Source organism: Odocoileus virginianus, chromosome 5 (assembly GCF_023699985.2).
Source record: "Odocoileus virginianus isolate 20LAN1187 ecotype Illinois chromosome 5, Ovbor_1.2, whole genome shotgun sequence".
NCBI lineage: Eukaryota > Metazoa > Chordata > Mammalia > Artiodactyla > Cervidae > Odocoileus > Odocoileus virginianus.
In genome coordinates, this window is record NC_069678.1 from 74263949 (window position 1) to 74288899 (window position 24951).

The following is a 24951-nucleotide window of genomic DNA, read 5'->3' on the forward strand; positions in this document are numbered from 1 at the left end:
CAAATAGGTACTGGGTACCATCCAGGAACCTGCCCTTGTTCTAAGCACCATGACACCTCACTTGATCCTTAGCAACTCTATAAAGCAGGTAAAAGAGAGGTTATCAATTTTTTTCCCCATCCATGAGGCTCAGAAAGGCTAAGAGAATTGCTCAGTGAGTTGTGGAGGTAGGGTGAGTGTTGGGCCTCCTGACTTCCAGCCTAGGGCTCTTCCAAAGGCAGTGACTGGAGAAGCCTGGCTGTGGCTGCACCATGAGAAAAGTGATTGGCTGGAGGGGTGAGCAGAGCCCAGAGTGTCTCTTATCCTCAGGGGCTGGTGCTAGAAGACAGGGTGGGGGCTTCACTCTGTTTTGTCTAAGCAGCTTCCTCGGCTGTCATGGGGCTGATCGAGACCACCCGAGGGCTCCTCCCAGGAGCAGGTAATAACACACACCATCCACCCTCTACCTGTTCAACTCCACTCTATCCAGCATAATTCCCTACTTTCCTCTCTTGCCCTATGTTCTGGGCTCTTCCCCACCAGCCTAACCCAATCTCGTCCTCTGAGAGGTCTTGGCTGACCCCCAGCAAGGGCCTCCTCTGGGCCCCCATGTCCCATGAGGATTCACCACCCCTACTCCATCCTGGCAGGAGGGACTCAGAGGCTGCCTCGATGCCTGGGGGTGGCCCTGGCGAAAGAGCTCATCTTCACGGGCCGACGACTGAGTGGGGCGCAGGCCCAGGCTCTGGGGCTGGTGAACCACGCTGTGGCCCAGAATGAGGAGGGCAACGCCGCCTACCACCGGGCCCGAGCCCTGGCCCAGGAGATCCTGCCCCAGGTAGACTGCTGTTTGGCGCGGGTGGGCCTGGGCCACTGGGGTCATGGGAGGGGCGGCCAGGGGGCAAGGGCGTCTCATGCAACACAAGATCCATTTCCCCAGATTTATAAAATTCACTGTCTTTGGTGGTTTTGCCTCCACTCAGCCATCTAGTAAATAATACTAAATCAGATTTTAAGTCAAAGTGAAAATTGAGTTCTGAGAGGCTGGGATCAATTAAGCTTGAAAATCCTCTGAACAGCCTGTAAAATAGAACTTCCTGAGATGATGCAAATGATCTCTATCTGTGCCATCCACTAAGGCACCCACTAACCACATTTTTTTGCTATGTCCTACTCTGTGCGACCCCACAGACTGTAGCCCACCAGACTCCTCTTGTCCATGGTATTTTACAGGCAAATATACTAGAGTGGACTACCATATCCTTCTTCAGAGGATCATCCCAATCCAGGGACTGAACCCAAGGCTCCTGCTTGCCAGGCAGTTTTTTACCCTTGAGCTACCTGGGAAGTCCCACTAGCCACATTACTTAAAGTTTTAATTTCTCAATTATAGTTCCCATATTTTAATGCTAATAGACACATGTGGCTATTGGCTATTGTATTGGACAGTAGAGCGTTAATATGTCCCAAAATTGAAAATGCAAGTTTCTTTAAAACAGATAAAGAACTACCAGCCCATCTCTCCATACATACTACATGGTGGAAAAGCACTTGAAATACATGATGTAGGACATATGTTAAGACCCATACATTTTTTTTTTTAATCATCAAATAGCCTATTAACATATAGTCTCCCCAAAAGTTTAGATACCCAGGGAGTGGGTTAGGCCCTGCCTACAGTAATCTCCAAGTATCCGAGAGGCTCCACTGGCTTCTCACTTCTCTAACAGAGCCAGAGGGAGGTCCCAAGTTTCCATAAAAACAGGCAAGCAGCTGAAATGGAGCCAGGTTCTGTTAAGTTGTAATACTGACTGAATCCATATGGTGCACCCTCATCCTTCAGACACAAACAGTCCTAGGTATTTTAATAGTGTCCCAATGTTAGAACAATCCAAACAATTGGGGTGTTTATCCCTGTCGTGTCTGTGCTGTAACAGACCCAACAAGGTTAAGTGACTGTTCCTCAAAGTCAAAGAAAGTGACTGCAATAATACCACAAAGACAGACACTATTTTAGCATTCATTCTGCATTAATACAGAAATACATATAATAACTAGTATTTTAAAGAGTGCAGAACATGTACAAAATTTTCAAAGAACAAACTAAATCTTTAATGGATTTCAAATACAAAAAATTAAAGACATGTTACAAAAGTCAAATATAATATTGTTAACCATACTGTATCATTTTAATATTAACACAGAAAAGTATTTGAATTAGTCATGAAAAGTAAAAAAGACTTATCTTATTTAGGGGAAAAAAAAAATCTCCCTCAAATAATCTTGCCTCTTTTTATAACTTTGAGATCTTTACTTACTTGCTTGCTTAGTTACTTGAGGGTAAGGACCATAAAAAACTGATGGTAAATTTGGTTTAAAAGCATCTGTTTTGTCTTCATTTCCTGTTTATAGTTTCGTCACATAAATGGAGAGTCTGATGCTGTTCCTTTTAATGCTGTCGTGTTTCTCTTATACTTGGTCAGAAAGTCTGAACTGATAACAAAAGTCTGAGTGATTCAGGGTGGTAGCTAATTACACTTCCACAGATTGAGGGGCCTATTGTAGACTCTAGGGTTTGTCATTTTGCATAAAATAAATAACAAGGTCTTTGAGCTTGGTCTCAAGATGATTCAGGCTTCTGACTTTTCAACATACTGAAATAATGGTATTTTACTAATTACTAGTATTTCAGTATTTAAAAGTAGCTTTCTATACCAAAACAACAGCCTACCAAAAACTGGTATTAGAATCACTAATGCAAATGCTGGGACATTCTGATGCAACCTGTTTAACTTCCAAATGAGTTACTGAGTGCCAAGTATGAAAAGATTTCCTATGGGTTGAGTGCAAGAGATGCTGTTGTAGACAGCTGCCCTCTAGTGGATATATTACCAAGAGCAGGCCAGTCAAATTGCTCCAGAGATTACAGCCCCAAAGAGCCTATCAATAAACACAAGGTCCACAAATTAACACTCAGATTTTCCCTTTAAACAGTAAATATACTTTACCCTTTGAATATGGATTTGAATACATTTTCCATTTGAACATCAAAGGAATGGAACATCCTGTGGCAACTGTGACACTCATTTCCAAATAACAAAATGATCCATCATATTTTTCTTTTTTTTTTCAAAATGATCCATCATATTTCTAACCGACCTACTTCACACAGTGTTCCATTGAACAACACAAGTTGGAACTGTTAAGGTTCACTTATACATGGATTTTTTTTTCACTAAATACATACTACATTACTACATGACCCAAGGTTGGCTGAATTTGTGGATGCAGAACTCTTTACAGGGAGGGTTAGCTGTTAAGTTCTGTGTAGATTTTTTACTGCATGGATGGTTGGTTTGCCCAAGCTCTGGGTTGTTCAAGGGTCAACTACATTTTTGTACACACACATTCAGAAACATAAATATGTGTGTTTTCAACACAGAGACAACATGGCTATATAGTTTTTAATTTTCTCCGATGAGAAATCAGTAAATAATACATATTCATGACAAACAAATCAAACAGGATAGAAGAATAAGAAGGACATAGAGTAAAAATCAAAAGTAGGGTGATCCTGTTATCCTGGGGCTGTCCAGGTTCAAAGTGAAAAGTCCCACATCCTAAAACAACACTCAGTCACTGGCAAAAAGACAAAATGTTTTGGGTCACGAAAACATTCCTCAGTTCCCCAGTCACTCTCCCCACAGATGACCACTGTTAACAGTTTGCATACTCTTCCAGAAATTTTCATTGTACATGTGAAATATGCACATATTATCACATATCTAATTCTAAATTCCTTTAGGATAATCTAGGGGACAAGGTACACTAGCCTTTAAAGGCTAGTCCAGTTCTAACTGACGTTTAAAAACAAACTATGCACAGAAAAGAATTCAATAAGTATGGAAAAGTATAAAACAAAAAGTGAAGTTTTCCATTCTCTTTTCCCTTCTCCCCAAAGACACATCATACCAATACCTTCTACACAAATGGAATAATATACACAGCACTATGCAGCTTCCTTTTTTCACCTAATATGTTGGGAGAGTTACCCATTTCAGCATATACATATCAACCTCATTCATTTAAACTGCATACTGTTTCATTCATGGTATGGATGTGCCATCATTTAACCAGTACTCTAATGAGGAACATTCACATTACTGACATCTTTATGCTTCTGAAAAATAACTGGAGTGATTAACTTTGTACATCTTAGTGTACTCTTGGAAGTGAATCTATAGGGTAGATGCCTACATGGAGTTACAACATGAAGGAGCATGGGCATCTATCTAATTTGCCAGTTCTTGTCAAACTGTCCTCTTGAAGCATTGTTCCAGTTTACTCTCCATTCAATTATGTGTGCAAATACTTCTCAACAATAATGGGCATTACCAACCTTTTACAGTTTCCAACTGTGAGGTGAAAAGGAACACCTAACTGTTCTGATTTACATTTCTTTAAAAGTAAAGCTGAGCACACCTTGTGTCTTTTTTTTCTTTTTGTGAACTAGCTTTCCATACTGTGTGAATGCTAAATACACACACACACACACACACACACACACACACACACACACACACACACACACCAGCTTTTTGTAAAGGAAATGTTTCTGTCATAGTATCACAAATATAGTCTCCCAGATCTTGATTTTTGCTTGAATCTGTGGTATTTTTCCCAGTCTGAAGTTCTTTTATCTTTATGTAGCTAGTTTTTTCATTTATGGTTTCCATGCTAACAGACTTTTAAAATTGTTCTTTTCCTGATAAAGTCTTACAAAACCTTCAAATAATACAATATGAACAAAATAGGAGGCAAACGCACTCCTTGCCTGGAAATGCAGTGGGGGATGGAGAGCCAGAACTGCAGTGGCACAAAATAACTAGAAGCAAGACCAAAGAGGCAAAGATGGTCACTTTGGTGCTCCTGCTTCCAAGTGGCCCTACAAAATATCCCTCAGGATTTCGATCCAGGCCTGCCAGATTCCAAAGTCCAAGTTCCTAATACTGACCTTTTTTCACCCTACTGGGGTAAAACATGCTTTCAGTGGAGGTTTGCATTTGTTGAGATGAGAAGGGTAGAGAAGGGAACAGCAGTGGGAAAGGTGACTGGGAATCAGATCTAAGCTTCACCACTGACTCACTGGACAAATGTGGCCAAGTGTTTCCCCACCTTGAGCCTCAATTAAACCCATCCTGAAGGGATGGGGAGCAGCCTGTGACCATTAGACAAATCTGTAGGTGGGAAAGCATGTGTACAGTGGAGTATGTTGTACATGCTGGTGGGATATATTAAATGACAAGAATTCCAGATGGTCAGGACTAGGAGGATTAGGGATCAATTAGGCTTCCTTCACCTATTGAAAAGGAACATCAGCTAATTAGTAGGTATAACACTAACAAAATAAACGCTGTCACTAGAATAGCTGGATTTCTACCCAGACCTCTTCCGCCATCATGGAGCTTGTGTGCCTAACTGTGAGCACCAACTGATCCCCTCCTCAACCAAGCGCTTGCTTTTCCCTAGGCCCCCATCGCTGTGCGGCTGAGCAAAGTTGCCATTGACCGAGGAATAGAGGTGAGAGGGTTCTGGGTCGGAACTTAGCGTCTGCTGAGGTCGGTGGGGTGGCTGGGAGGCAGTGCTTTCAAGGCACACAGATGGGCAGCACAGCTGGGAAGAACTCAGGAATCGGGCTCTTCCTACAGACTCTGAGCCTGACCTCTCTCTTTGTGCCTTAGTTTTACCCACCTAAAAAATGAAGTTTGGCCAGGTGATACTCCAAATTATATTTTATCCTCATTTCTCTCCTTTGGAGAGAGAAGGTAACTGAAGTCCAGAAAGGGTAAATGACTGACCCAGGGTCACAGAACAAATGAGTCACAAGAACCCAGGTCTGCATGGCTATCGGTCCATGTTCTCAGGATTATGTTGGTGGTCAGTACTGTGGCCTCACAGACGGGGCTCAGGCATGCTGACTTGGCTGCAGCTATCCTACACATTGACTTATTCATTCATCAAACACTAAACCTAGATCTGAACTGGGACACCGGAAAGAATCAAATATGGTCACTGTCCCCAAGGTGGGGAGAGAGACTGATACAAATCAGTAATAAAAAGTCAAGAGTACCAAGCAGACAGCCTGGAGAGGGCAGAGCTGCACCATCCATAGGGCTCCTGGGTACAGGGCTGGACAGTGCTGGGTTGGGGAATGTTTTCTAGAATTGGGGTTTAGGCTGGATAAGAATTCCAGAAAAACTGGAAAGTGTGAGAGAAAACACAGAGGTGTATAAAGAAGCAACTCAACTGAACAGGAGGAAGGGATGAGTGAGTCAGCACAGCAGTGAGGTTAGGTGCATGGGCCCTGGTGCTGGACCATTCGGGTTCCAAGACCTGTTTTTCCACACACTATTGTGTCCTTACACAAATCACTCCACCATTCTATGCCTCAGATTTCTCAGCTGTGTAGTAGGGAAAATAACTGCTGCTATGAACAGTACTTCTTTACAATAGTGCCTTTAAGTGAGTAATAGCAAGCAGTGGACAGTGGAGACTGGGAAGTTGCCAGGGGCCAAGTCATGCAGGCCTTAGTTCTGAGGGCAATGGAAAGCCAGCAAAGTTCATTAATGGGGGTGACAGGAGGCATGGTGAGGCAGCCAGGTGGGGAAGGAGGGAACAATGGCTGTGCAAGCACAGCTCACACACTCCCTCCTCATCTCTAAGGCTGTTTGTAATCCTCCCTGTTGTTCTCACAGCCCCCATTCATCCCAGCACTGCTTCACCTCTGTAATGAATGGTGTTCCCTCTCCAGTAAGGGATTCCTTACCACATCATCTCTCTTCATATGGGTTGGCATACAGTAAGCCTCGGTTAATTCTTTGCTGGAAGAATCCAGGAAACAGTAGGAAGTAGGCGAGCTGGTGCCCAGAGCACATGGAGGTGGGCAAGGCTGATCCAGGCACCACTTCTTTCTTGCAGGTGGACATTGCATCAGGGATGGCCATTGAAGGGATATGCTATGCCCAGGTATGTGTCTGCTGCCAGTCCTGCATGCTTCTAAGCAGAGGCTCGGCCAGAGTAGGGTCCTTGGGTACTATTAGTACATGACCAATTGAATAGGTTCCTCCCAACCCACACAGTCGGTCTTTGCGGCACTCCTTTCCTCACAGTCAGCCTGCACTGATCCCAGGGGAGCCACAGAGCACTCTCTGGGACTGTTTCCTCAGCCATCTAATGGTGCTGTACCCTGCCCTACTTTGCTGCCCAGAGAATCACAGAGGAACCTGACAGAAGAATAACAGCTTCTGAGTTCCCTTTACCAGTGGCTACTGGTACAGGCCAGGCTGTACCAGCCTAAAGCCCAGGCTGGAGGATGCCAAGGCCTTGATTATTGCCTACAGGTTGTGTATGCTCGATGGTGGGACAATAAACTGTGGCTGACCTATTTAGCCCTTTACTCCTTAGTGAGTCAAAAACATTAATCTCCAGGCTAACAAGTAAAAAACTCCTCCTAAACGGGGGTTTGGGAACTTGTAGAACCTGATGTGAACCAACTGTATACCAGGATTCAAAGCCACAGCTCTTACCACAAAGCCTAGTCTTTGCTTTCTACCGAGTAGCCTCATTTCAGACTGTGAATGAGACTGTGGGCTCTCAGACGCATGTACACTGTGCACAAGTACAGTCTGATGTGAGGAGACCAAGGAGCCACCAAGGCCCGCGTGACCCAACACCAGAGTCCAAAGACAGTGAGAGACTTGGATTCGGCCTCACCATGGGCTGAACAACCTTGAGCAAGTCTTTACTGGTTTCTGGACCTGTCTCTGCAAACTGATACTCGGTATGTTGTTTCAGAACATCCCAACCCGGGATCGGCTGGAAGGCATGGCTGCCTTCAGGGAGAAGCGCCTCCCCAGATTTGTTGGCGAGTGACCTCCATTTAACCTGAAGCAAGGGAGAAGCACACCTTACAGGGCAGGATCCAGAAGGAAGATGCGCGGCACCTCTGCCCTCATCATTTCACCGCTCTGGGTTCCAGTTTCCTCACAAGAACATGATGGACAGGAAATGATTGGCAAGGTGCCTGGTACTAGCGTGCTGACTATGCCACCTACTGTTCCCTTCATTACTCCTCAGCCAGGCGAGCTCATCACTGGAGTCGGGTTTGCTTTGGAGCATACCTGTCTCTCCCTAATAGAACGATAAACTAAGGATAAAACAGACCCCTCTGGGCCTTTATAGCACTGGCACTCAAGCCTGACTTCTGCGTCTCGGTTATTAGGTGCTCACCAGAGATGGCAAGAGGCTTGTAAAAACCACCCCACAACAGCCGTTTCTTCCTCAGTACAACAGAGATAATAAGGAAACCTTGGCTGTGGTTGAATAGACTCAGCTCTCTGCCAGTTACTCCTGTTTGCCTCAGCCTCCTCAACTACAAGGAACCTGTTGTGAGGATTAAAAAATAATAATAAAATACCTGATGTTCCATAAACATGAGTTATGATTAATGTACAGTGTTCTTTTAAGAACCAGGTGAAATCACTGCTGTGAAAACCTTTTGTAAACTGTAGGGTGGCAGGCAAATCTCTGATGGTGCATTTAATAACTTTCAGGAGCCCTGAGAAGGGAATGATTAACTCAGGTGGACAACATGGGAGATTAAGAAATGGACAGGTAATACTGCAGTTGAAGCCTGAAGGATCGAACAGGCAATGGAGGCAAAGAAGAGGAAAACTGAGGGGAACAGCACGAGCAAAAAGTAAGCAAGATGATGGCACTTTGAAATAAAGGGGGGCTGATACACACATGTGCACACGAGCCTCAGCAGCCCTCCTCCGATGCCAAGGCAGGGCAAGAGACATGTGGTCATCTTTAACTGATCTGAGCTTCCTAAGCCTGTGCCTGGGCAGGCTCAGGAGTTACTGAACCATGGGCATGGGCATGGACACAGACAAGTAACATTGTTGACTTGCTGTTAAAAACAAATGTGCCTCAAAGCTGTACTCATTTCCTGGAAGGGAAGGCAAGAACCCAAGTCTTAGGAATCAGCACCAACCACATGAGCAGTATTTGTCTACTCAGGAAAGTAACCATCTTGCTGTACTTCCTTCTTCTTACCTGTTAAATGGGGAGAATAAAACTATCCCAGAGGACTGTTGAAATCAGAGAAAATGTACAGAGGTGCCCAGTGCTGAACTGGACCTCAACAGGCACTATTTCCCACTCATCTTCCTCACATCAGCCCAAACTAGTATCTGGTAACAACATGTTCTGACATATGGAACCCAGGTCAGGAAACTAAGACATATTTTTAGAATCATGCAGAAGAATGAATGAGAATATCTGTGGAGTTTCAGGGCTGTTAAAGGAACCAGGTCACAAATTCCCCTTATCCAGTGGGACACCAGTGAGCAATAGTTTGAAAAAACAATTTTGAATAAGAATAAATCTCATTTGATTTCAAAAGATGATATGGCACATTCCAGTTAAGAATCTGGCCAGCTTACAGTGTAAAAATCTAGTCCTAAAATAAGCTACCAATTAAAAAAAATTTTGTTTCTTTGAAAAATTTAGATGAATGGCTTAACATGTTTCATTGGTTGCCAATAATAAGGTAAGGAAGGACTTTATTCCATAGAGCAGGTTTGCAGAGGACACAAAAGCCTCTCATAGCTTATACTGGGGTTGAGGTTGGTTCTCAGAAAAGCTCGTTATTTTTCTCATCCAAGGTAGGTAAGAGCACCTTTTTTTTTTAAAGAGCCCCTCTTTAAATCTTTGGCACAGTCCTTCCTTTTCCTCTCAGTTTTGGAAAATTAAAAATCTGAGGGATTGAGATTTATACTCGCCATATAATCTTTCATCTAAACACTTGTCGGTCCTGTGACCATGCCCCACCAGCACACCCAATTACCCACAATGTTGTTATGCTCCTTCAGTCTAATGTGTAAAGGTGGAGGAAAAAAGGTCAAAGGTAGACTATCCAAAAATCATAAAAATGTATTTCTCTTTACTCTACCCAATGAGTGGAAGGTAATTTGGTATGTATTAAAAAAAATTTTTCCATTCCCTCCAACAGAGTTCTGCCTTCCAAACAATACATTTAAACACACATGTTTCCTAGAACTCTCATGCATTTCTTTTCCAAAAACCTCATATAGCCAGGAATAACAACTTAGGAGATTCTTTCAACCATGAAATTTAACATAAATACCGAGGTCCTCCATAGGTATTCCTTTTTTTCTTTCCTCTGACAAATACTCAGTTAAGAAATTGGTCAGGGCTAGAGAAAATTAACTGGCACAGCTGTTCTAACAAAAGCTTATAGGTCTTCCCACAGAATCCAGGGCTTGATTTTTCAAAACTACTGAAAAGGTATTCCAAGAATGATTCCAGCTTGATTTGAGATTATGGCTATCACACAAATCCAAACTTCTTATAACTTACAGAAAATCATACCCAATAAGGCCAACAAGGCGTTCAGCTCACAAACTCCAACGACAACTTGTTTCAATCCAACACTTGATTGCTGATACAGCAGAAGGCCTGATACCAAAGATGCAGCACCTCTGAGGCCCTGAGCTTAAGAAGGGCCTTCAACAAAGAGAGGGTCTCTGATAATTCATAAAATGCATTTTGAAGTCATCTACAATGGAGGCTGCAATCTGCTGTGCTTGGGGGTCTGCCTCACTGTGCTCCCGGATGTCACACAAAAGCTGCAATCCTTCTTCTTCAACTAACATTTTGCAGTATTTGCTGGCTGAAAGAAAATCAAGCAAAGAAACCTGATGTTCAAGTTGGTGTTTTAAATATTCCCAATTACCACATTCATCATTTTTAAGATGCCAATAATGCTTGGCTTGTGCAATTTGATAACGGATGATTATTTTTTAAGTTTATTTCCAGACAACTCTATGCTTCAAATATCTCTAGCTAAAAGGATATAAGAACTTTTACTACAAAAATAATAAAAGTTTCATGTTCAGGCAGTATGCTGAGCTAGACAACCTAAAAACACACCAGAGGTTGGATAAAATATAATTGAAAAAAATTTTAATTCATGGGTTGAGTATACAAAGTAAAGGAACTGTCAAGGAGTCAGACACAAAGACCAAAACAAAAAACACTTAAAGCTCATGTAACCTCACCTGTAACTTATCTGGAGTAGAAAGGGACTGTCAGTTTCAGTAATCTAGGAATTTCGATTTTAACTTAGGAAGTCAGAAGCAAAAATAATGCATAAATTTGGCCCCTCAAAAAGGCCAGACAAGACAAGGGATAAGACAATGAAACATCTCTATCTTGGCCTGGGCTCTGGGGAGAAGTCTTTCCTGAGTCCCAAGTTGGTACAGGGTTTGAATTTATACTATCCTAAATGTTCTTGGAATCCTTAAGCTGAGAAATTAATATAAGGATTAGATCAATCCCAGGAAAACCTCCAGAACACTTGACAGAAGCAAATACAAAACTGTACTAAAGGGACATGTCCACAATTCAGTCTGAAAAGGATTCTCTTAATCAGTGCAACAGTCAGTTAAACACAGAAATCATGATCCAAAACACATTCAAAGGACTTCCCTGGTAGACTAGTGGTTAAGACTTTGCCTTCCAATGCAGGAGACGTGGGTTTGGTCCCTGGTTGGGGAGCTAAGATTCCCACATGCCTCATGGCCAAAAAAACAAAACATTAAAACAAAAAACACAGAAGCAGTATGGTAACAAATTCAATAAAGAGTTTAAAATGGTCCATATCAATAAAAATCTTAAAAAGAAAAAAAACACACAACAAGACAACCAAGAATGCAGTAAAAAGAAACAAAGACATGGATACTTTTTCTTTGTAATGGTTACAAGATATGTAGGACTGATTGAGAGAAGGTATAAGATATTTCTGATAAATGTTATAAGAAAGGAATAGAATAGCTGGAGGGTAGTATTTTCAAAGAAAATTTCTGAAAATGTTCATTGATTTTGTAAGGTATAACCATGATCTGAAATCCAGAGGCCATAAAACAAAATAATGACTAGCAAAAACAATGAATAAAATCAAGACAATACACTGGAAAAAAATATTTGGAAGAGTTCCTTCAAATTAAAAAGAAAAAGATCAAAAAAACAGTAAACAAAAAGCAAGCAACGGAAACCAACAGACAATCCAAATGTAAGAAAAGACAGTTAACCTTACTTAAAATAAATGTCAAGTTAGAATCACTTTCACCTCAGATTGGCAAAGATCAAAAATTCAACTAAAAAGTTTTTGCAAGAATAAAAGGAAACTGCAAGCTCTCATATATTGCTGATAGGAATGCAAACCGGTAATCAACTCTCTGGAACACAATTTAACAATACCCACCAAAATTATAAACATTCATAATATTTTGACTCAGCTCTGCAGATTATACTCATAAAGTGATGTATTTAACAAATACTGTGTACTATGCTTGTACTAATAGTATACTATGTGCAAATGCTAATACTATAAGCCAAGCAATGTTTATATGCTTTGCAAATGTTAACTCATTTAATTCTCATAACAGTCCTATAGAACAGATACTTGGATCCCCATTTTACAGATGAGGAAACTGGGGCACAGAAAGGTTAAGTAACTTGCTCAAGCTCCCACAGTTAGTAAATGGAGAAAGAGAGTAAAGTTCAAATAGTCTGGTTCTGGGGTCTGTTCTCTTAATCACCAGATAGATGCATCTTTGCTAAATATATACAGTGTGTGTGTGTGTGTGTGTGTGTGTGTGTGTGTGTGTGTGTGTGTGTTTTCCCCTGGTGGTCCACTGGTTAGGACTCCAAGATTGCACTGTAGGGGCCCGGGCTCAATACCTCCTGGGGGAATTAAGATCTCACATGCTGTGGGTGTAGCCAAAAATGAAGAGAAGTGTTAGGGCAAGCTCCTAAAAACCATTTTTCTCTATCAGTTCTTTCCTAATTATTCTGTCACTTTAGCTTTAGAATAACCTTCAAATTCCTCATCACTTACTGTACTCATTCACTTGAACTGTATTATATATGTGAATAGAAAAGAACTGAGGAGTATAATATGTCCATAATTATTTCAGTCTATAAATTATTTCCTAGATTTTTTTGCACATTGGTCCCAATACTTGTTAAAGCTATTTTAAGATAGTTTATACTTTTGATAGTTAAACATTTCATTAATTCTAAAAGTTATACCTTTAGATTTTTCAGCATAAAATTATAGTCTATAATTCCTTTTATAATACAAATTCTTTAATTCTTTTATACAGAATTAAAGTCTATAATTCTTTTATAATACAAGCAAAAATTTTAGTAGTATTCCTTAGCAAAGAAAAAAGCCAAGAATTCCCAAGAGGAATTTAAAGCAACAAATGTGGAAGAACATTTAATTTGCCTGAGAAACAACTCCTGACATCTGGCCCCCCAGTCTCCCACAAACCACTACAAAGAGGCAAATCTATGTATTACTTATAGGAAAGATAGTATTATGATAAACTATTCAGTGAAAAAGAGAAAGCTATAAGATAACACGCATAGAATGAGCCCATTTTGTCTAAAAACATATGCATGTACAGCATATAATAACTATAGCATATATACAGAAAATTACCTGGAAGGACAGTTATAGGCAGCTAATAAACAATGCTTGCCTGTGGGGAATAGGAGCGGGAGCACACTTTCACTTTCTGTATTGCTTACCATCCATCCCCAAATAAATTATAATTCTGTAGCATTTTTTATACTAATACAAAAGCTCTTTAGTTTCTTCGTAAAAAGTGTTAAAATCAGGACATAAGAGAACAATTTTTCAAAATTCCATCTTGAACTTAATCCTTATACAAAAAAAATAGCTAAAAAATGGTTATTTTTAAATACATACGGTTTTTACTGCAGACATGATACATGGCCCATAGTGCCCAGAGCTGAACTTCTGGTTGAGAGAAGTTGCCAAGGAGCGGGAAAAATGCCTTGAAGGATCTAAATAAGTACAAAGAAGATGTTTCTTCAGAACTCAGGCTAACATCAGGGATATAAGAATTTTCAACATCCCCGCCAACACCCCCAGAGTCAATTCTTCATTAAGACAGATGTATTTAGGGAGGGAGGTGGAAGGGGGATTCAGGATGGGGAACACATGTAAATCCATGGCTGATTCATGTCAATGTATGGCAAAAACCACTACAATATTGTAAAGTAATTAGCCTCCAACTAATAAAAATAAATGGAAAAAATAAATAAATAAAATTAAATTAAAAAAAAAGAGAGCAAACAGAGTTTGCTGCCAGAAATGTAAGAAAAATGATTATAGATGTCTGTCAGAAATTTCATTAATGAATATATTAGGATATTATTCTAGATTTTGTGATGATTGTGGTGTTTTAGCATTTTATAATTTGTAATTTGTTATGATTTCTCATACTAAATATTCCCTTTATTTCCCTACCCAAATTTATAGTCATAATTTTGTCATCACTTTTCTTGAGGACAAGTAAAATGATATGAGATTAAAAAAAAAAGAAAAGACAGATGTATTGCTGAGCATATAACTGGAACCAGCATTTAAGAAATTATATTCTGAGTTAGACACTATACATTCAATAGCTGATTCCACCCTCAATATTGCACACTGCCAGCTTCATTTTACAGATGACAGAAACTAAGTCTCAGAGATTTTCTTAAAGTGATTTTACCAGTATCACAAAGAAATCGGATTTGAATATAAGGTTATTTGATTCTAATATTTTATCCCTGTACCACGGCCTCTACATAGTGAGCAGACTGAGGACAAGCTTTAAGAGAAGCACTACGCCATAATGAAATTACCTGTAAGTGATCAAAGCTGTCATCTTACAACTTGAACTTGGCCAATTCTGGATGGTTGTATACTATACAAAAAGAGAAATCAAGATTCTAGTATTATTTCATGTCATTTATAATTACATACATATGAAACAATATAAATTTTCAAAATCAAGGATTGATTACTCAAATTTAGGTATATCTAGCCAACCAACTATTAATTAGACAGCCATTACATATGCAGAATATGAAGAAAGTCACGTAGAAAACAATACAACAGAAAGGGACTTCTGTTTAAAGATGGAAGACTGAGCATGATGGAACAGTACAAATGGTTTAAAAGAAGATAAACACACATGAAACAAAGCAGAAGAAAAATGGTAAGTGATTTAATAGATCTAGCACTGGGGAAGGTTAAAAAAAAAAAACTATTTTGAACAGAACCCCTAACAGACTTAAAAATTGGGCATACAAAGTACTTCAGGAAGTGAGATTACACGTAGGGTTAAAAATAGGAGGACTGGTTGAAAGTACCAAAGAATCAAGACTCCCAGATCTCCTCTACCACCCCTTACAAAAATTTTTGGACTGGGCAACCCCATGAACAATTGAGGTTGGAAATACCACACTAAAAACAGGGGGCTGAAGTGAAAAATCTAAATACTAAATGCTGAGGTGCCCCTGCCCGCAACTCTATCCTTCTATGGGTGTTTAGACTGTTGGGAGCCAAGCTTATGATTTTCAACCAGGAGAACAGGAATTAAGGAAGGGAGGGAGGCAGGGAGAAAAAGAGTAAAGAAGTAAGAAAGGAAGTAAAAGTAAAAGAGGAAGAAGGGATGGAGGGATGAAAAGGTTAGAAAGAAATCTCCTAGAACTGAAGGAAAACAAGATTCCAGAGAAGTAAGTAGCCAAAGGAACAGATGAAAATAAACTCATATCAAGGCACATCACTGAGATTTCCAAACAATAAAGACAAAGATCTTAAAGCTTCCAAAGAAAAATGGCACAGGACTTCTCAACAGTGATACCAAGAAATAACAAACAATGGAGCAATGACCTAGAAATGTGAAAGGAAAATATTTCAGTACTTGAGTTTTATATCCAGCCATTTGATCAACTAAAGGTGAATGTAAAATAAAGGTCTTTCAAATATAAAAGGTTTCAAATTTTCTTTTCATATATCTCTTAGGAAGCTACTGGAGGATATCACCCAACAGAATGAGGGCGTAAACCAAAGAACAAGAAGGTATGCAATCCAGGAAACAGGGAATCCAACATGAGAGAGCAAAGAGAATCTTCAGGACGACAGTAAAGGAACTTCCTGCAATGATAGTGGCCTAACAGATACACAAAATATATCTAACAAATACACCTAACAGATGGAACAAAAACAGAGGCTTGGGAAGGAAGCTGACGTGGACAGAATGTTTGAATGTACTGAAAGGAGACATGTACTTGGAGTACAAGAAAGGGTGTGCACTGGGAATTTTCATTTTCCCAAGTGGGAAATAAACTGACAATGTCTAAAACTACAAAGTCAAGGCATAACAACATGTGTTAGAGATAAGAAAGTAAACACCAAAAGAAACAGCTTTAACAAGAGCTGAAAGTGGGAAACAGAAGTAGAATAAACTGTATAAGCTGTTTGCATGCTTAATTTTATAAAAGGAAAGTATCAGAAGGAATGCAAAAAAATGTTAATAGAGGTTAGCTTTGGGTGGTAATGTGTGGATGATTTATAATGTTTTGTTTATATTTTTCTCTATTTTTCCCATTTTCTACAATTTATTTCAAAAACTCTTATGATCTAGAAAAATAAGTTTTCTGCAAGAAGAGATGATTCTGGATTTTATAAAGAGGAAGTCCTTATACCAGATCCTGGAGAAGCGCTCGCCTCTGGAGGTCACATGATATCCATGGCTGTTTGTCAGATGTCAGGTGAGCAATGATGCCTGCAGCTAAATAGCTGACTTCCAATTCCTTGCTATGGAGCAAGCTGCTGATATGCTTTACCACATCTTCAGTAATCAGCTTGGAAAAGAGTTCTCTGACTTCAGCAATGTTGTTCTATGGAGCAGATGGGAGTAGAGAATATCAGGAACTGGTTTCTCTCCCTCTATTACTGCTGAGCTCAGATACATATAAGAACACTCAATCTCCCCTCCTCCCCTCTGATTTAGCCTCACATCTACTACAAACCCATCCTCTTGATGATAATTAGTAAGAACAAATCATTGAGGAAGCACTTACTAAGTGCCAGGCACTGCGCTTAGATAGACTGAAATATCTTTTTTATATGCCTTATCATGTCTTTTTTATCTGCCTCATCTCATTTAATCTTTATAGTCCTACAAAGAAGTCTGACACTCAGAAACAGTAACTTGTCAGCTTCATATCTGGTTGGAGTAGATTACAAATCCAGGTCTGACTCAAAAACTTAACATTCCTGGGGGCCCACTACATGTTACATCAGTTTTAACGGTAACAATGAAAGGCAGGTAGGAGTTTCATTATTTTATGTACTATATTAGTTTTCGATGCTGTGTAACAAATTTAACACAAACTCAGTGGCTTAAAACAACACACATTTGTCCCCTCACAGTTTCTATGGGCCTTGCTTAGCTGGGTTTCACAAGCCTGCAGTCAAAGTGCTGGCTGGGCTGCATGCTCGCATCTGGAGGCTCCAATGGGTGAGGTGGGGGTGGGGAGACTACTTCCAAGCTCACTCAGAGTGTTGGTAGGGTTCATTTCCTTGTGGCTGAAGGAATAAGAGTTTCTTGCTAGAGACAACATATCTTTCATTTGACTTTTTCCGAGTTGTATCTATAATAATTAAAAATAGCAGGGGATGTTACCTGGCAGTACAGTGGTTAGGGGGGCTTCCCAGGTGGCACCAGTGGTAAAGAACCTGCATGTCATTGTAGAAGTAAGAGACGTGGGTTCAATCCCTGGGTTGGTAAGATCCCCTGGAGGAGGGCATAGCAACCCACTCCAGTTTTCTTCCCTGGAGAATTCCATGGACAGGAGTCTGGCGGGCTAGTCCATAAGGTCAAAAAGAGTCAGACATGACTGAAGCGACTTAGCACCAACACACAGTGGTTAGGGCTCTGCACTTTCACTGCAAAGGGCAGTGATTCAATCCCTGGCTGGGAAATAAAGGTTCCCCTGTGCCATGTGGGGTACAGACAAAAAAAAATCTTTCCTTTGGGACTTCCCTGGTGGTCCAGTGGCTAAGACTCTGCATTTGCAATGCATGGGGCCCAGTTTTGATCCCTGGTCAGAGAATTAAATCCTACATGCTGCAACTAAGAGTTTGCATACTGCAACTAGATTCCACAATGCCACAACTAAAGATCTTGCATGCTGCAATGAAGATCCCACAGGCCATAAATAAGACCAAGCACGGTCAAATAAATATATATTTTTTAAAAATATCAAATAAAGTGCCTTCCCAAGTTCTGTGAGCCATTCCAGCAAATCACCAACCTGAGGAAGGGGTTGTGGAATCCCTCAACTTAAAGTCAGTCAGAAGTAGGGGTAGTTGGACTTAACAGTTGGCAACTAAAGTGGAGACAGACTTGTGGAACTCAGCTTTTTTAGGATCTGATGCTAATGCCCGATAGTCAGTGACAGAATTTAACTGAATCGAACTGTAGGAATCCAGCTGGTGTCAGAGAACCGGAAAAGTGGTTGTTGGAAAACACCCCAGATTGTATAAGCTGCTTTTGACCAGTGCGACATTAGAAAATCTGACATTAGCAGAAGTTGAAGAAGCACTTGTACAGTGGACTTGCTTCTACCACTGCCGTGAAACCGCCAAGTGAGGAAGCTCATAGACACACAAGGCCCAGCTAACAGCCTGCACCAACTGTCAGAGATGAGAGTCAAGATCATCTTAGAGCACTTAGGTCTAGCTCAGCCACCAATGACTGCAGTGACATGAGTAACCACATAAGACCAGCAGAACTGCACAGCTGAGCTGAGTTCAAACTGCTGACCCACAGATTCACAAGTAAATAAAATGGATGCTGTTTTAAGCTGTAGTTTGTTTACAGCAATAGCTGACTCATATATAGTGGTATTTACTTTATAGAGATGGTGTGAAGATCAAACAAGTTAATGTAAACTGCTTACAAAAGTGCCTAGCACATAGTAAGTAACACATAAGTATTAGTTTTCTTATTGTTTAATTAATTACATTAACTCAAAACAATTCACCTTACCAAAAGACCAAGTACTTTGCTTTGTATTGCTGTCTCTGAAAAAGTCTGTGAAAAGAATATACAGGTTATTTTATCATGAAGAAAACAACTTTACAGATAAACTCAATCCTGTCTTCCCACCTCTAAGACTTGGATGAAGATTGCCAATCCTTGATTTTCAATAAAGTGCCTACAAGCAGCTCGAGATTGTTCTGTAAGATTCCAAAGTGCTTTCAAAGTAAACAAGAGGGTGACATCATCTAGACTCTCAGCAGTCTTTTGTTTTACTATTGCTAGAAGTTCCTAAAAAAGAAAAAGAGAATGATACTCTGATGACTAACTCATGTATTTCCAATATAAGGAAAGCAATGGTTAAGAAAAGCTTTAGAATCAAACAGAGGTTCTAAACCCAGTTTGACCACTTAATAGCTTTGGTTCCTACCTTCTCTCTGTAAAATGAGTTACACCTATTTCCTAGGGTTTTTGTGAGGCTCAAAAGAAAAAAACTATTGAAGTTTAACAATCACTTAATCTAGTTTGTCATGCTTGTTAATAAGCCTCATAATCAAGAACATATTAGCTATTCCATTATTCATCTATTAAGAGTATCTAGTCAACACCTTTTGGAAGGCAGGCACATATTCAGGTAAGAGAGACATTTAAAAAGAAAAGATAATTGGTTTTTTTCAACTAAATAAAAGTTTTAAAATTTGATAAATGCTCTGAAGGAAACACATAAAAGAATTTTCTTTAGAAAAGGTGTGAGAAACCTCCAAACGTAACAGCAACCTTCCCAAAGTGTGATGGGCCCTTCCCTCCCCAATCCCTGGCACCAGCCATCTAGGGAGGGGCTGCTGCACCACACCACACCTCTCTGCACGCGGCGACACAGACCCCACTGGTCCATGCCTGCCGCCTACCCACTGCACAGGTGGGCAGGCTAGAGCTCCACTCTGGGGACACTCACACCTGGGCCACCTCTTCAGTCACAAGCTGCCCAGTGAAGTCAGTATGGGCTGAACCCACAGCGCCCCGCCTCAGACAGCGATCCCAGGGATGGACGTGCCAGCTGCCTCCACGTGGCCACTGTGGTCTCCACTGCTTATGCGCCTTGTGTTTCACCCCGCCCAGAGTTACCACTGGACTGATCTGGCAGATCTTCAGACCTGGCCGCTTTCTGATGTTGCAGTGTTCTGCTCGGAGTGTACCGGCAGCAAGGCAGCTGCAAGCTATAGCAGCCCTGCTCAGCCACCAATTGGCACAACATGGGCCCCTCTCCTAAAGAGAGCAACTGTCAACCCGCAACCATTAGTGATCCTGCTCAGCCACTGGTCAGTGCCAAGTGAGCCCCTCTCCCCTCCTGTAGATAAAAGGAGTCCAAATCTTACCTCAGTTAAGATTGGGTTAAGATGGGTTTGGTTCTTTTAAAAACTATTTTCTTAATATTTATTTATTTTGCAATATCAACTCTTAGCATGCATGACCTTTGTTGTACTATGAGGGCTCTTTCATTGAGGCACAAGGACCTTCTAAGTGGTGCCAGGCCTCAGCGGGAGGCATACGCTGGTTTAATTGCTCCATGGCATGTGGGATCTTAGTTCCCCGAGCAGGGATTGAACCCATTTCCTCTGCGTTGCAAGGCAGATTCTTAATCACTGGACCACCAGGGGAGTTCCTGAGGCAAGATGGTTTCTGAGACACTAGTCTGCCATCTTCTTAGTTGGCTAGTTATCTGATTAAAATCATTATTTCCTATTCCATCAACTCAGCTCCTGACTGGCCTGTTGTGTGGCAAACAGAATAAGCTTGTGCTTGCACTCAGTAACACATACAAAGGTAGTATCTAAACTGAGACCAGAAGAAAAAGAGGATAAGGCAACTAAGCAAGGAATGAGGACACAGGGAATGGGAGGAGCAGCGCGGGGAGATATTCTAGAGGAAGAAACGTCTGTTCTATACCACTACGCAGGTTAGCATGGCTAGAGGATAACACTATTATAATCGTATGTCCTAACAGCTTTAAAAAACTACTTTAACACATTTCAACATACCATTTCATATTAGAATATTTCTAGATCAAAGTTAAGCTAGTATTCATGCTTTCTTTCAAACATGCTAGACTATCATGTAAAAGGAAAGAGACAGCCATTTCCACAAAGGACCTAGTATCAGACCCTTTGTTCTTGAGGTCAGGTCATGGTCAGGTAAGGTGTTTCTGTAAATCTCCACTAACAAATATTATTCTCTGTCCTGACAAGAAAGGGCTAGGTCCCGAGGCAAAAATTTCACCCTTTGAGGTCCAGATCCTGGCTGAAGAGGCAGACCTCAGTTGGCAACTCCCTCAGGGTCATGTCCCCAGACCCTGTCCGGCCATCATCGCTGAGGAAGCAGGCGCCCAACTGGCCTTCAGGCTCCTCAGGCCACCTGTATGGTGGGGACCAGGTCCCACCAACTGCATCCTATGCTGACTGCCACTGCCATTAGGTCAAGAGGTAGAGACAGGGGAGAGGTTCACTGCTGCCTCAAGGCCTGGGCGAAGGTAAGTGGGTGGCCTTGGCGAGGGTTCTAGAGCCCTGCAGGACACAGCCCCCAGCCTGTTTCCTGAGCCTCCCAGCTCACCCAAGGGCCCAAGCCTTGGTGAGCTGGAGGTCCCAAGGGAAAAGACCCCCAATCCACCTCTTACCTCACTCTCCCCCTGATGACCACCACTCCACTGACTGTTTGCTGAATGGGCCCATTAACAGTCCCTCATTGACAGTTGGTTGCTTGTGGGAGGGGCCTGCTGCCAACCAATGGTTGAGCAGGACCACTAATGGTCACTCATTGACAGCTGGTTGCCTGTGGGAGGGGCCTGGTGCCAACCAACGGCTGAGCAGGACCATTAATGGTCACTCACTGACAGTTGGCCGCTGTGGGAGGGCCCACTGCAGCACCAATCAATGGCTGGTAACAGGGTGCACAGTAACAGTACACAGTGATGGCCACGTGCTAAGATCTGTGCTTGGCAATGCTCTAATTCCACCTCAAATATTTATACAGGCAGAGAGAATATATCTAGAGAATTCACAAAAATAAAGCTACAAGAACCAAAAGTGTAATACAGCATGGCTGTGCACAGCCCTTAGCATGCAGCCAGTGCTGCAGCCATTAGCCCCCACTTTCCCCCTTACCAGACAATGGTTACCAAAAGACTGTTAATGATTGCTCAGCCATGGGTTGGTGGTGAAGTGGGCCCCTCCCTAAACTCAGCAACTGTCAATGAGTGACCATTAGTGATCCTGCTCAGTTACTGGTCGGCAGGGCAATAGGTCCCTCCCACAAGCAAGCAACTGCCGATGAGCGACCATTCAACCAACGGTAGGCAGAGTGGTGGTCGGCCTGTGCAGAGTGAGGTAAGAGGTGGATCTCTGCTTCTTCCCTGGAGCCTCCAGCTCACCCAGCCATGGATCACTGGGGGGCCCAGAGAACACGCTGAGGCATGTGTCCTACAGGGACACAGAACCCTTGTCAAGGCCACACACTGGCAGAGCCAGGCCTGAGGTGGTAATGACTCTCTCCCCCATCCCCGCCTCTGTGACCTAATAGCAGTGGCAGCCTGTATAGGATGAAGTTTGTGGGACCTGGCCCCTACCACTTGGACAGCCTGAGGAGTTTGAGGAAGGGGTGGCTCCAGGGCACCTGGCTCCCTAAGAGATGACAACTGGGCAGGGTCTGGAGACCTGGCTCTGAGGGAGATGCCAACTGAGATGCACCTTTTCAGCCAGGCCTGGACACTGGCAAGAGAACCCAGACTGGGTGCTGGATGAATGCTTTGTGTCAGGGTAACTGACCCCTGCAGGAACCCCCGCCTCATAGCTAGGACTTGGATCTTGGAGGGTGAAATTTTTGCCTAGGGACCCTGCCCTTTCTTGTAAAACAGAATAACATTTGTTGGTGGAGATTTACAGAAACATCGCTACCTCACCATGACCCAACCGCAAGAACAAAGGATCTGACACCAAGAAGTTTGCAACAACTAACCACAAAGAATTGATGCTTTTGAACTGTGGTGCTGGAGAAGACTCTTGAGGCTCCCTTGGACTGCAAGGAGATCAAACCAGTCAATCCTAAAGGAAATCAGTCCTGAATATGCATTGGAAGGACTAATGCTAAAGCTGAAGCTCCAATACTCTGGCCACCTGATGCGAAGAACTGACTCACTAGAAAAGACACTGATGCTGGGAAAGATGGAAGGCAGGAGGAGAAGGGGGTAACAGAGGATGAGATGGTTAGATGGCATCATTGACTTAATGGACATGAGCCTGAGCAAGCCCCGGGTGTTGGTGACAGACAGGAAGCCTGGCGTGCTGCAGTTCATGGGGTCACAAAGAGTTGGACACGACTGAGGGGCTGAACTGAACTGAACTGAGAGCAGCAGAATCAGGAGGTAACATCTAAAATTGATAAATCAAGGAACTGCAGTACTTCCTTGGTGGTACAGTGCTCAAGAATCCACCTTCCAATGCAAGGGACATGGATTCAATCTCTGGTGGTGGTGGAGAGGCGTGAGTACACTATGATCTCCCATGCCATGGAGCAACTAAGCCTGCACACTGCAAATAGAGAGCCCAAATGCTCTAGACCCTGAATGCCACAACTCCTGAGGCTGAGCTAAATAACAAGAGAAGCCCCCACATGTCGCAACTAGAGAATGCTCACACTGCAACGAAGACAGCACAGCTGCAGTTATAAGCATTTTATTTAGAAATACGGAGATAAATGCCAGAAGAAACAGCTATTTAAAAGTAGAGAATAGCTTCTTCTAGGTAGCAGGTCCTACAGATTGTTCATTTTACAAGACTTTTAAACTGTTTCTAATTTTTTAAACTTACTTTTATTTTAAAAAAAGTTCTAAAAGTGACAACCTACCTTAACTGCCATGAAAACCTCCTCTTTAAGTTGTGCAGTTTGCTCAGGTGAGAGCTAGAAAAAAGCAGAGAGTGAGATGTTTCAAACTCCATCAATGCTCCACTAAGACTAGGGAAAGAGAAGTCTTGCATTTAGCAACCACATACCTGCAGGGCAAGAATAGAGATTATGCTCACTGCCATGGCTTGCATTTTGGGGTCTTCATGCTTACAGAGCCATCTCATAACAAACTTGGCAGCATCGAACCTAAAAAACAGTATTTTTCCTCACAATAAACTTTGTAAACTATACATGAGAAGTTAAGATATCACTCAGCCTCCCCAGCAAATCCTGTTTAAAAAGAGTTGTGCACTTGTAAAGACTCAGCGATGAAAACCAAGAGTATTTGGCAAAAAGAAGAGAAGAAAAGAGAGTGTGCAAAAAAGAAGAGCAAGGCTTCCCTGGTGGCTCAGGGGTAAAGAATCCACCTGCCAATGTAGAAGACACAGGTTTGATCCCTGATCCAGGAGATCTGACATGCTGCAGAGCAACTCAGCACGTGCTCTAGAGCCATGCTCTACAAGAGCAGCCACCCCAGGGCTGCCCACGCACAAGTAGAAAGCAATCCCCACTCTCTGAAACTAGAGAAAACCCTGTGCAGCAGTGAAGACCCAGCACAGACAAAAATAAAATTATTAAAAAAAAAAAACAGAACACACAAGCTTCAAAAATAGAAGTTAAAAAGATGACTTTTTTAGCACTCATTTTCTACTGTAATAAAAAGGGCAATACGTTCCCCAAGAAATAGTAATTTGTAAACCAGCTTGCAGACAGTGCTAAAATGCCACAGCAAACAATAAATCACTTTATTCATGATTTTTACTCAGCTCCAACTGATGCTACACAGGAAGGAAGACTGAGTTGAGAATAAAGAAGCTAACCTTCCCCACTGTATTTTTAAGAGTCAACTCTCATTGTAAGTATACACTTTCAATAAATTTGAGAATAGCAAAGCCTACAACCTTACACCTATAAATCATGGACTTTGTCCATATCAGACTGTGCTTATTTTTCCTGTTGGCAGCAACTATTACTAACG

At 41.9% G+C, this 24951-nt stretch overlaps 2 protein-coding genes across 4 annotated transcripts in view; one reads left to right on the forward strand and one right to left on the reverse strand.

Moving 5' to 3' along the window:
- The window catches only part of LOC110123500 (enoyl-CoA hydratase domain-containing protein 2, mitochondrial), a 29706-nt gene extending 21236 nt beyond the window's left edge, over window positions 1-8470 (forward strand). Inside the window, exons 6-10 of the mRNA XM_020871473.2 lie at window positions 362-418; window positions 630-817; window positions 5509-5559; window positions 6958-7005; window positions 7834-8470. Coding sequence (XP_020727132.2) covers window positions 362-418; window positions 630-817; window positions 5509-5559; window positions 6958-7005; window positions 7834-7911 — 422 coding nt within the window. The 3' untranslated portion in view covers window positions 7912-8470. The remainder of the gene's footprint in view (window positions 1-361; window positions 419-629; window positions 818-5508; window positions 5560-6957; window positions 7006-7833) is intronic.
- Window positions 1-24951, reverse strand: part of ZYG11A (zyg-11 family member A, cell cycle regulator) — a 133279-nt gene that overhangs the window by 56758 nt on the left and 51570 nt on the right. The window contains exons 7-14 of one of the 3 annotated variants that reach the window (XM_020871463.2): window positions 24020-24119; window positions 23874-23927; window positions 19107-19268; window positions 18987-19031; window positions 16636-16830; window positions 14788-14849; window positions 13844-13941; window positions 2068-10735 (exon numbers count right to left, since the gene is read on the reverse strand). In XM_020871463.2, coding sequence (XP_020727122.2) covers window positions 10572-10735; window positions 13844-13941; window positions 14788-14849; window positions 16636-16830; window positions 18987-19031; window positions 19107-19268; window positions 23874-23927; window positions 24020-24119 — 880 coding nt within the window. In that variant the 3' untranslated portion in view covers window positions 2068-10571. Of the gene's footprint in view, window positions 1-2067; window positions 10736-13843; window positions 13942-14787; window positions 14850-16635; window positions 16831-18986; window positions 19032-19106; window positions 19269-23873; window positions 23928-24019; window positions 24120-24951 lie in introns of those variants that run through there. The other 2 variants (XM_070468150.1, XM_020871464.2) reach the window with 2 other exon arrangements.